This window comes from Rhamphochromis sp. 'chilingali' (genome assembly GCF_963969265.1).
Source record: "Rhamphochromis sp. 'chilingali' genome assembly, chromosome: 13".
NCBI lineage: Eukaryota > Metazoa > Chordata > Actinopteri > Cichliformes > Cichlidae > Rhamphochromis > Rhamphochromis sp. 'chilingali'.
In genome coordinates this window covers 2,241,964-2,255,376 of record NC_137940.1, presented here as the reverse complement: position 1 = coordinate 2,255,376, position 13,413 = coordinate 2,241,964, and the positions used below count along the sequence as shown (strand labels likewise).

Below are 13,413 nucleotides of genomic sequence, written 5' to 3'. Positions count from 1 at the left end.
AGTAAAAAGAATGGTAAATATTGAAGTGTATTTGTTGTCGTGTTTCTATTTTTCAGGAAGTAGCTGTTAAATTGGAATCACAAAAGGCCAGACATCCGCAGTTGTTATACGAAAGCAAACTATACAAAATCCTACAAGGCGGTGTCGGGATTCCACACATCAGGTAAGGAGACATGGTTGGGCGGCACGGCGTCTGTGTCGATACTAACATGGAAACATTTATTTCGGTCAATAAATGTCGTCCCGTCTGCTCTGGGAAAAAGACGGCTAACAGTGATTGTGAACCCTGCTGGCATTAGGCCTGCTAATCAGCCCAACAGCTACGAGGACACACTGTGTATTATGTATTTCCAGCCACCGCTTTCAAACGCTTCCCTCTCGGTTCCGTTTGACACTTTTGGCTGCGTGGTGACAGCCGTGTACAGACCCTAGGTGCGTACTTGTATCCTGAATTACAGCTGTTACGGAGCGGAAAGGGGACTGTGTGATTGGAAATGGCCGCTCTTTTGTTGTGCTAGCTTCCAACATGTCCTCCGTTCCCTTGTCAGAAAATGGCGGCGGCGAACAGAAGCGAAAACAGCAGACCATGCCCAGCAGTGTGTGTTTGCAGCGCGTAAACGAAGCCTCTACAGGGCCCGTCAGCGGGGACACGTAATACTAGTTGCTGTAACTGCTAATAATAACCATTTAGGGTGAGCGGTAATCTTAAGTACACTAGCTGCGTCCCACTTCCACACTGTATATTTGAACTATGCAGTGTGTACACTTCAGTCCGAGCACCAGGGTCGCGGTATTTCACCTCTTTGTTCACATCGTCTGTGCCAGAAAGACTGCTTATGATGACGTTTTTGTTTCATTAGTCGTGAGTTGGACCGGTTGTTTTGATGAAAGCATTACATTTTCTTTAGTGTATGTTTATTTAGAACAGATGTGACACCACAATAATTTAGATTCCTGACAGGTCTTACATGCCTTGATTACCAGCATTAGTAAGGAATTGGGTAGCTGCTGTTAATGATGTGACCCGTGTTAAATGTAGGGCAGGCTGCAGCTGTCAAAGGTCAACTGGATTTTTCTTTAGCGTGCTGGAAGGCAGAAACTGGAGGCGGATTTCCTCATTTCTGGTTCATTTTTTGGTTTCTGGTGTAACACCCGTCCACTCATGTCCACAGACGAACATATTTGAAGGACCATTTTTAGCCATTGGTAACTACAGAGCAAACAAACTTTAATGCAGTGTGAACACGCGTCACTACTGACCATGATAGAGGAGGGACGAGCCATTTAATTAGCTTGGGTCACTTTGTCATCGTGGCACGCAGTGTGAAAGTTGGATAACGTGTGTTTTTTGTTTGTGGTAGTCATTGAACTAGAGTTTTAATTAAAAGCTGGAATCCTAATTTTATTTGTATTTTTTTTAATATTCATGTGTAATTGGTCAGGGCAAAATGTAGGTGACAGAAATAAACAAGACTTCTATTAGAAGATCCAAAAGGCATCAAGACAGGATGAGCTGGGAAATGAGCAGCGCTGACCTGGACCTGCCCCTCATCCTTATTGCTTTTGAGTCCACCCTGCCGTGCAGATCTAGTTCAGTCACTACTCTCTGGGTAAACCCACAGAGACCGGTTGAGCTGAGCTTCAGACTCTAACTGTACCTTTGAATGTTGTTTGATATAATTGATCACTGAATACACAGGAACACATTTCAATAAGAAGTATTCCAAAAACAGACTGCATTTTAAAATGCCTGCACACAGTCTGCATCATCACTCCTGCTGAAGAACAGATTATTGGTGTCCCTCAGCTGGACAGTCACTCCCTGAAGATGAGTGCTGATCACCTGCTTTGTTCAGCTGCTCTTGATACTGTTGCTCCTTTTAAAACAGAGTGTGTTAAACCTAAAAAAGGTGCCTGGCTAAACAACGTGACTCAACGTGCTGTTAGAAACGAAGAAGAGAAAACCTTCAGCTCTCCTTTGATATGTTAAGCCCTGTTTGGTTAGCAGGATGGTGTTAGAGGAAGGATTTTAGGACAGAAGTATTTATCAGACATCATCTGTAATTCCTGTCACAGACCTCGTGTCTTATTAACACCATTAGTTCTGCTATCAACCACCAAACACTTTCCAGGGTCTCCAGCCACCTGTGAAAACTCTTGTTTTTTGTCAATAAGGTCACTGCTATCAGGTCTCATATCACTCCTCCAGCTTCTGTTCCCCCAAATTTATCAGCTGTTGGATGCCTTTGAGCCTGTTTCTGTGTCGCCTCGACATTATCCCCACTCGTTATTTTAAAGACGTCTTTGAAACTATTGGACCTAGTGTGTTGTCCATTATTAACACCTGTCTTCTAATGGGAACTGTACCAACTGATTTCAAGCACGCCATGGTGCAGCAGCCATTTCTCAAAGAAATATATTTAGGTAACGTTTAGACATTGTGTCTTCACTCAGATATTCATTGTGACAAAGCGTGATAGTCAATAGTTTAATTAAAAAAAGAAAGAAAGATTAACCTGTCTTTGGCATTTCGACTTCATGCATCAAACTATCCAAAGCAGCCACGTGATAATGTTCATATTTGACCTTCAGAACAAGCTGCTGATCATGTACCGTTTGTTAATGCTCCTGGCACTTGTTTTAGCATTTAAGTGTTCTATTAAAAAAATAAAAGAATTCATTTTTCTTTTTGTATCTTAGACTTGTAGCTGGATTTTCTAAGGTCAGCGCTCGCAAGCAGGTTTCATACCCGAGGGGAAAATCCCTCCAAACTAAAACAGCCACTTTTCTTTCATTGGTTACAAAATGTACCACATGAGCCAATCAAAAATGATGTGGCAGCACGTGGCATATGGTTGCTTAGAAAGAGAGGAAAGTTTTGGGAGTGATGGCGAGTTTGAAATGTGAGAGATTTGACATTGAATGTGTTTGGAGTGTGTAGCTGGTGTGTAGCGTAGCCATTTGTTTTGTGTGTTAAAACAATGAGACGACTAAAAAGCCACCAAAGCCTTCTGTCACTGTACATGTAGAACACAGTTGTGGGTGCTCTGCACCAACTGTGTATGGAATAAAAACATAAATGTTAGGGCAGCAACAATACACCCGTCTGTCTTGTGGTGGACAAGAACTATCAGGAATAATTAGTGGCGTCTTGTCTCCCCGATTGTTCTGTAGTAGAACAAAAAAGGAATTTGCTGCAGTTTTATATGAATGGTTGGACAGAACTTTGTTGCCCACCTTATATTTGTATTTCAAATAATGAAAAGCTTTCTTTCAACATGTTGGTGGTTTTCACATTAAATTGAGCTGTTTTGGGGGTTTTCTTTCAACTTTTCCCTACTTGGACTAGATTGTCAAACGTAGAATCCAAGTATGCTCGCCCCCGACCGGTTGCAGCAGATGGCCCCGCCCCTCCCTGAGGCTGGTTCTGCTGGAGGTTTCTTCCTGTTAAAAGGGAGTTGTTCCTTCCCGCTGTCACCAAAGGGCTTGCTCATAGGTGTGATATTTACCTGTTTTCTTTGTGTCATTGTAGGGTCTGTAAAGCGCCTTGAGACAACTGTTGTGATTTAGGGCTAAATAAATGAGATTAACTTTTATGATCCTTCACATCAATTAAAATTTGTATCTATAGCACTCTCCTCAGCCTTTGGCAGTACTACGTAGATGAATGGTCTCTAGCAACATACATGAACTGTGATTAGGCTGAACGGCCATGTCCATCTCAGTAATGTATGTGTTCATTTAATAAACTACATCTAAATTGAGCCTGCATCTGTTTGTTGAAAGACATAATTACACACTAATCAGTGGATATTTAGGAGTACTGCATTTGTTTTTTCCCAGTTAAACTGGACTTTCAGTGAAACGACTGACTTTGGTGTTTAACAGTGTGCTAAACGGCAGCTTTTCTGACGTGTTTACATTCTGGTAGTCATCTATTCATGTCATATACCGTGTCGTCGGGGTCTAAGGAGAACATAGTCTGGTCAGATGAGACTAAAATTAAACTCTTTGGATGCCTCAGTACACACAGTGTTTAGAGGCCAAAGACACTGCATATTAGCCCAAAAAGAGGGAAGTCTGCAGCTGGGAACATAATAGCGTGGGGCTATTTTTCATACGGCACTGTCATGCTTCATTGATGGAAGGATTAATGTACTGAGACGTTCTTGATAAAAATCTGCTGCCACCTACTGAGGATTGCCAGTAGCTGTGTCCAACTCTGTGATCCCACATAGTTCCTCATTATTACACATCATTTATGGACATCTATGGTTTGAATTTGCATATGTGGATTAGAGGGGTTGTTACCAACATCTGGTGAGAATTTCCTGTCAACAGTTGCTTTGTAATGCTGTGGAATGTTTTCTAGGGTGATGTAGCCTGAAAATCCTATAAAAGCCTTAATAGCCACTAGTATGGGTTATAAAATGGTTGTAAACCATAAATCCCAGTTTAGGCTTGTTTCAATTTGGCTTTTTTGTAGTTTAAGTCTAAAGTAAGTTTCCACTTTAACTGTATTGCAAACAAGCTGTGTTCAGTGAGTCTTGGTGCTCATAGTTCTGGTTTCATGTTGAAACACTCTTGCCTACAGCCTGCGCAACCTGCTGATCTTGCTGCCTCTCCTACATTCCTGCTACGGTCTGACTTGACTTTTATTCAGGCCCCACCTATACCAGTTTGTGCAACTTCCTCACTGTGGCTCGGGCTTTTTTTGTGTGTAAAGAAGTGACTCAAGCCTTGTGTTGGGGTCATGATTATGGCCTGTGAATGTTACAGACTTCAAAATCATGGTAAAGCTGTCAGTTGTGTGCATATTGTGACTATAGTTGATTCCCACCAGGCTTATGGATTGAAAATATATCGTGCCATAAGATAATTATGGCAGTTACAGGTAGGGTTGTTCCTGGGAATTCATTTCTTAGTCTCTTTTTTTTCTTTTGGTCTCGTTTAGTTGACTCATCAGCTCGTCTAAAACTAAGAGACTGATATTCATTGAATTAAGTCCCTGTTTAATGGGCAGTGTCAAAAAGGCATTTGTAACTGTTAATTACATTCCTTAACAAGGAATCATGACGCTTGACCCTCATTGCCATACACCTTTCATCCCCACCCGGTTTATTTAAAGTATCGTCATCATCGTTTATTTATATAGCACTTTATAAACACACCTGGTAGACCAAAGTGCTGATCGATACAAATATAAAATAATACAAAAGCAAAAACCAAACATAGCAATAAAATTGTCAGTTACCCACAGAGTGGTAACTGTAGTATAAATTGTCAGTCGACCCTGTTACACCTTCAGTATTACTTCAGTCAAATGCAGTGCCACAAACTGTTCTCTTCATTTTGAAATGTTGCCTCTAGACCTTGTTGACATAAGAGTATAGCCTGTTCTGAGTGAAAACAAAATGAAACTATGAAGTTAACGTTAGTGAGACTGCAGTTTTGTTTTAAATCATTTGAGTTTTTTCAGTGGCAGCACACAATCACACCCGTTTCCCTCTGGGCTCAAAATTTCCCCCAAATCTTTGATAGTTTAAAAAATATAAAGTGGATTAATCACTCAGTTATGTTACTTTTAATTAAAAGTTTATTCAAACACAAAGATTTCATTATTCCATTTCAAATCGAAGGTCAATAAACACCCTACTTCCATTAGCACCTATTTGGATTCGCCAAGTCATGGGACATCATAGCACGGGCCTCAGTGAAGGCAGACTTTAATGACAACTGAGCCCTTCCTCAGTTTCCACCATTTACAGGCCAACGGCATACAAAGTAAAATGTCACAGGTATCATTTTTCGCCCTCGGAGACCTTCTGTAATGTTATGGACAACTCAACAAGTTTTTTTTTGTTTTTTTTTTAATGTGCACCAGCATGGTTGCCACTAGGGCTGCACGATTTTGCATAAAATGAGAATCACGATTTTTTTTTTTGCTTAGAATTGAGATCATGATTCTCTCACAATTTTCTTTTCCAGTATAAATATTTATTGCGCTTATTAACTGCACATCAACTTCGCAACAGTTGAGACATAAAAACAACAAATGTCTCATTTTGTCGTTGCCAAATGTTGTACTGCTTGAGATTCCGTCTCCACCGTTGCTCGACGCTGCGTGTACAGAGCAGGTAGTGCAACAATAGAAAAATAGTTGCGGGACGGCACTGTGTAGCGTTTGTCGAGGGTGTTGATCATTTTCCTAAATCCCTTGTTTTGCACAGTGTTGATGGGAGCCATATCTTTGGTCAGGTGATAAGTGATAGCCTCCGTGATTTCTTTGTGCCTGCGGGAGTTCGACGTGTATAGGGAAGCGCTGTATAAGGTTCCCGTTATTGATGTTTGGGTGGTTGACCGGGACGGATTTTCTCCTGTCACTTTCTTGTCATCCCTGACGTGCTCTCAGTTGTTTTTCCCTGCTAATTTTAGCAGCCAGCTTCTGTATCACGTGGTAGGAAGAGTGAGCGCTTGTTTTCATGCAGATTACGTCCCGGATCAAAATGCGGTACAATCGTCTTTTTTTTTTTTTTTCTTTTTTCTTTTTTTTTTTTTTTAAATCGTTGTCATTTGGAAATGAGATCGCACATAAGTATGAATTGAGATTAGGGCTGCCACAAACGATTATTTTGATAGTCGACTAGTCACAAATTATTTTTGCGATTAGTCGACTAATCAGATCATCATCCATTGGACGTAAAACTACAGCTTATTGCACCAGCAGCATCCGGTCTTATATAACTATCATTAGCTTACAGCTTGAAGTGTTTGTGCTAACTAAAAATAAAGACAAGATGGTAGTTTATTAAATTTAATGAAATTTGCAGATTGTCTCGGTGAAGTTTAATAAACTCCTTGCTATCTAAAATATAACAGGACACCGGAGTATATTCTCCAGCGTCTCACACTTCTGATAATCAGCTGTCTGCTTGACAGTTTTAGCTGTGCAAAAAACTATAACTTTAATCTCAGCCAAACCGATTTACTCAGGAACAAATAAAATACTAAAGAAAGCCAAACAATAACATTTTTAAGTTATCTAAGTGACTCATATATATTTAACCTGACTAGCGAAAGACGGCGGTGGGTTTGAAAACGATTTGCCGGGAGTCCGGTGTTCTCACGGCTCTAGTTAGCCTAGCCCCCGGCTAGCTATCGAGCTAGTGGGTAACAGACGTCGCCGAAAACGTCGGAGCGCTTTTGAAAATATGCGGTGTCTTGATAAACTGAGCAGATATTTGAGGTTTACACAGCTACATTCTCGCCTGAAAATATGTTAAATGTTTATTTTGTGACCCAGAAAGAATAATAAGAGTAATATTAAAACTAACTAGCTGCCGCCATTGTTGGAAACTGAGCTGGGCCGCGCTATGAATTCTGGGACACAGCTGCTTCTTCTTCTTCGGGGTTTAACGGCAGCTGGCATCCTTGTACATGCAGTGCTGCCATCTTCTGTTTCAGTCCGTTATTACACTCTTAAATCCTGCTACTCATTCCTGCGTCCTTTGTGATCTTACAAAGCTTCAAACGACGCGTCGACTATTAAATTAGTCGTCGACGATTTTAATAGTCGACATAATCGTGACTAGTCGACTAATCGTGGCAGCCCTAATTGAGATTGTGATTTTCTAACGATTAATCGTGCAGCTCTAGTTGCCACCATGTGTAGCTGGACCTGGTGTTACATACTGCCCATATTTTTGTGAATGTGTGTGTGAATGAGTGGATGACTGGATATGTAAAGCGCTATATAAATACAGGCCATTTACCATTTTACTGCCCATATTTTTGCCACAGATTTACTGGTTTACTAGCTGTAGCTTCTTTACTGAATAGGTGCACATCAGTAAGAATCAACATACCCACATATGTCTGTACTAAGGCTGCCACAAACGATTATTTTAATAGTCGACTAGGCACCGATTGTTTTTGCGATTAGTCGACTAATCAGATCATCATCCATTGGACATAAAACGTACAGCTGCATCTGCTCTTATATAACTATCATTAGCTTGCAGCTTTAAGTGTTTAAGGTCTGTGCTAACTAAAAATAAAGACAAGATGATAGTTTATTAAATTTTAATGAAATTTGCAGATTGTTTCGGTGAAGTTTAATAAACTCGGCCGTCTGTTCTTTATGTAAAATATAACAGGACACTGGAGTAAACTCTCGAGCATCTCACACTTCTGATAATCAGCTGTCTGTTTGACGTTTATTCAGCTGTGTGAAAACTAACTTTAATCTCAGCCAAACAGATTTACTGAGGAACCAATAAAACACTGGAAAAGCCAAACAATAACATTTTTAAGTTATCTAAGTGTTTGGACAGTCATCACGGCGTCGCTGTAACCTAATTGGCCTACAAATGCGGCCTCCGAAGGATGCAGCCGCTAAATTTGGACACAGCTATGAAACCTGACACAGCTTCTTCTTCTTCGGGGTTTAACGGCAGCTGGCATCCCTGGACATGCAGTGCTGCCATCTTCTGTTTCAGTCTGTTATTACACTCTTAAATACTACTACTACTTATTCCTGCGTCTTTTGTATCTTACAAAGCTTCAAACGACGCGTCGACTATTAAATTTGTCGTCGATGATTTTGATAGTCGACGTAATCGTGGCAGCACTAGTTTGTACGTCCATTCAATTCATCTTTCTACGCTTGTTGGCATACACATTTGATCCCTCTTTGTTTGTCGTGTTGGGCCTCACCTCTTCAATAAGGTAGCTGTAGCTTAGGAGGTGGAGCAGGTCATTTACTAATTGAAAGGTGGTGCTTCGATCCCTGACTGTTCCAGTTTGGATGCCAAAGTACCCTTGGGCAAGATACTGTAACCCTAAGTTCCTCTCCAATGCAACTATTGGGGTGTGGATGTTAGAAAGCACTTAGGTGTAGAAAAGCTTGTCTGAATGGGTGACTAAGGCATGTCATATAATACTTTGAGTGCTTGTTGTTCTTGTTATTACATTTTATACAGTTGTTATCGGTGCCTTTAAAGACGTGGTTTAAAAGTGCAGTTTGGTCTGGAGATCTGGTGTAAGTGCGTTCCAAAGTCTTGGGACAGAACAACTAAAGGCTCTGAGTCCCATGGTAGTCAGGTGAGCAGACAGGGGAAGATGAGCAGAGTGTACTCTGAGTACGTATGGAGAACATTTGATAAAGACAGGCGAGCAGGGTTATAAAGGACTTTGAAAGTGATGAACAAGATCTTGAAATTGATACTTAGGTGAACTGGAAGCCATGGGAGCTGTTTAAGAACAGGTGTTATGTTTCAGCAATTCTAGCTGCGATTTCATTCTTTTGCCTTTTAATAAAATTAACAGTTACAGTGTTAACTAAACGATGAGGCGACTTGTCACTGGGACCTGAGCACCTGTGGACGTGGGAAGTATAATCCCTGTATAAGTAATCTCGGTTCAAGCTGTAATCAGTAAAATTGAGCTTTTAGAGAGGTATGAAAGCACATCAATGCAAAGCAAAGGGGTGTTTGTTACAGATATTTATTTACTAACAAAATATTCTATGAAAAAACAAAATCAAAAGACTGACTTTCAGTGATTAGTTTTGAAAATATAAATATACAAAGAACCGTGGTTGGTTTGTTCTTTTCCATGTTTCTAGACACATAGCTGGCTTTAGTGAACAGATTGTGTTCAATGTTTTTTCCAGAGTCACATGACTCCACATCACAGTAGTGTTTTAGAGTAGGGAGGAAAAAATGACTGTCTTAAAACAATTTTAAAAGGTAAAAAGTTCAACCTCTGCTGCGTCACAGTAACTTGTGTTTTCTTGTTTCCTTGTTGACACATCAGGATGTCAGTCGGAACAACTAAATTAAACCAGAATTCCACTAAGCAATGATGTCATTGGTGGAGAGAATTCATGTGATGGGCTTCCATGGAACAGCGTGACATTTTAATGTCTCATGTTTGTACCTCAGAAACACATTAGAATTGTTTCAAAGTGACGTGTAACCTTTTGTTCTTATATATACACGACTCATTTATTATGCACAAGGGACACGTAAAACGAGCCTTTTTATAAGAGGCCAACCTGCTTTGGGTCTACAGTGGTCCCTCGCTACAACGCGGTTCACCTTTCACTGGATTTTATTTTTGTGCACTTTTGCATGTTTTCTTGTTTGTTTGTTTGTTTTTTGTTTGTTTGTTTTAAACGGCGTATTGTGTCCTGCGTCCTGATTGGCTACGTTCAGCTTGTCACATTTACATAAATCTTCGATCACTAGCAATGTGACTCTGAAGTGCTGGACTGTATGTTTGTACGTTTTCTCCCCAACAAACAACAGTGTCGACAAAACGTCGCCACCTGCGGGTTCCTTTGGACTTGTTTTCTATGAAGGTTTGAACTTGAGAGTTTAAACGAGAGAAAAGTGTGAAAATGTTCCTGCCTGTCTGAGAAACGAGTATAAAGTGTGTAGTGAGGGCTTTACAGCCTTAAAACATCTATAGTAATTGTAAAAAATAAAGTTGGCTACTTTGCGGATTTCACTTATCGCAGGTTATTTTTGGAACGTAACTCCCAGGATAAACAAGGGACCGCTGTATATTCAGCCTGTGAAGTTGGTTTAGAGAATGCATTGTGACTGAGATCAACCGTGAAAACCTACTTTTCTATGTTACTGTTGTCATCAGGTGGTATGGCCAAGAGAAGGACTACAACGTCCTAGTTATGGACCTGCTTGGACCCAGTCTGGAGGACCTGTTTAACTTCTGTTCTCGCCGCTTCACCATGAAAACTGTCCTTATGCTGGCAGACCAGGTATCCAGCTCATACACACCCACTTCTCTGCAGGCTTTTAAAAAAAGGGAACTAAGCAAAGGTTTATCTGTATCCTGCCTTCATATATAACCTGGAAACTTTTGTCCATTGTAGTAATTTGGTCACATTTAAAACACATTTTTATATCTTCAGATGATCAGCAGAATCGAGTATGTACACACAAAGAACTTCATCCACAGAGACATCAAACCAGATAACTTTCTCATGGGCATCGGCCGTCACTGTAACAAGGTAAGATATGCAGGACCAGTACATAAGTATGTCATATTCAAGGACTGTATAGACCTGTTGGAGGATAGTGATATGACAGGGGCCAGATATTATGAAGCAGTTTCAACATACGTCTTTCAGTTATATGGAATCACTGACGACTAGACTATACGGTCACATGAAGTTGGTTAATCAACTTGCTGAGTTAATCCAGGGTTTCACCTGCAGTTCACATGAAAGGGGTGTTGGCAGCATCCAGTTCATCTAAAAGGGGCTTTTTCATGGGTTACATGACTTTTCTTCCACATAAAGTGGAAGAAGGGGAAATGACTCTAATTTGTCGGCAGATCAAAGTTAAATGAATTTGAACAGGTGTTCTACTAGCTGCAGTTACAGCAGTGTAAAAGAGAAATATAGGAACATTTTATGCCTTTTCGAAATCAATAAATTAATACATGCACATTTCTGTGACAATGCAACACAGTGTGTGCTTCACTCAGTGGGTTTAGGTACAGTTCAATAAGTAGCATATGTATGCCCCCAGCATAGAATCCACATTGCTCTTAAAACATGCTGTGAATAAAAGAAACAGTGAAAACGGTGATTTTAAAATGAAACCCCCAACATAACCTGCTTTGGACACTTGTAGTTTTTATTCTGTCCCCGTTGTCTTTAAAGGGTTTGAGAGTAAAGTTTAAGAACAGAATTCAAACAGGAAGTGTCCTGTTTTAGGATCATGAATTAAAGGTAAATGAACAACCAAAGTGTTAGTGTTTGCTGCCAACGGGGGAAAAACACAGGATTAAAGTTGCATCTAAGAATTAGATCTATTACTGATACTCATCAGGGAAGCACCCTCCAACTCTCCATGCAGAGGTTACAGGAGTGGTGATGCTGTATTCTGCAGAATCAGTCAGTGGGCAGTGATTTCATACCTGTCGATGTCTGGAACATCTATAGCATGAGGCTATAGCAAGTTACACCTCTGTAAGTCAATCACCTTTTGTACTACAGAAAACCAGGACTAACCCTGAAGTCATCTGGATAAGCTGAAGTCCTGCTTCCTAATAGACACCTCTGGTAGTAAATGTATAGCTTTAGTAATCTCCTGATGGTGACGTCATCAACACAAACGTTTTGGTTTTCTGCTTTGATGCTTTGTGTAATGACTCCAGTCGGCACCATGGAAACATGAACCTCTCACTAAAACAGATCTGTAATAGAACTGTGGTGTGTCTAGGAGTGTGCTTGTGAATGTAAAAAAACATAATGATGTTAAAACAATGCAGCCCCAAGTTTTTAAAGAACAGACTTCTGATACCAGCAGCAGTGAAGATGATGGTTTCATATTTTAACGTGGAGCCGCAGTCTGTCTACTTACAGTGTAGAGTAATAGATTTCACAGGGAAGTCAAAATTAATAAATTATTACATTATATGCACAAGACGGTGAGCGTAGGTGAAGGAAAGCATCCAAAACAGCAGCACTTGTTCCTGTAATCACAGTAAATCCCACACAGGGAAAAAGCTCAAAGTCACTCATTAAGCCACCTGCTCAATAAGCTGGGAGACAAAAACAAAACTGAACTTTGTAGCTGCTCACATCCGCAGCCAAAAGCCACAGACGCTACATTAAAATGTGCATATCGGTCAGATACGGAGTTTAAGCTGAAGAGAGCCGACCCACTTTCTGTTGCAGTGACACCTGCACCAAGCAGGGGGCAGTTTAAACGGTGAGGATTTTCACAAGACCATATTGATTTCAAGCCCTTCATAAAAATGTTTTAATTAAATGTAAAATAATATAAAATATTAATTTGTAATAATATATAAAAATGTTTTTTTTGCAGGCCAGTTATAAATGTACATGAGTCTGAACCAGTCACCTGCAGCTGTTTGGTAACTGAATTATTACCATCTACACCGGCAGAGAGGCTGTTTTCAGCAGCACACAGTGTTGCAGCAAAGCTCAGGGACAACTTCAGAATATGCTCACTTTTCTTCATTGCAGCCATCACATGTTCTTTTTCATTGTAGTTTTATTTATAGAGCACAAAATCTTTAAGGGCTTATCCTGCACACACAACCACATATACCTGAACACACAGTCTGTCATCCAGCAGATACAACACTGTTCCAACAGTGTTGTATCTGCATTTTTGCCTGAATGCAGTTAAACTTTGAGTTTCTAAAATGGAGAAACCTTCGTCATTTTCTGTTTTGGTTTTGGAAGACTGCAGATCAGGTGTGACTATTACTATAAATATTAGCAACTTTTCTTTTTGGTCTACTAGAAATGGAAAGGGACATGGTAATCTGTGTTATTGAACGGCAGGGTTTGGTGCCTTGGGCACAAGTATGAATTGTATTTTACAAGAGGGAACAAAGCCTTATTTCCCA

The 13,413-nt window shown here is 40.3% G+C and overlaps 1 protein-coding gene across 4 annotated transcripts in view; it reads left to right on the top strand.

Moving 5' to 3' along the window:
- Positions 1–13,413, top strand: part of csnk1a1 (casein kinase 1, alpha 1) — a gene marked incomplete at its 3' end in the record, with an annotated part of 29,934 nt that overhangs the window by 922 nt on the left and 15,599 nt on the right. For all 4 annotated transcript variants that reach the window (XM_080901480.1, XM_080901478.1, XM_080901481.1 and 1 more), the window contains exons 2-4: positions 57–163; positions 10,657–10,783; positions 10,937–11,035. In XM_080901480.1, the coding sequence (XP_080757606.1) occupies positions 57–163; positions 10,657–10,783; positions 10,937–11,035 (333 nt within the window). The remainder of the gene's footprint in view (positions 1–56; positions 164–10,656; positions 10,784–10,936; positions 11,036–13,413) is intronic.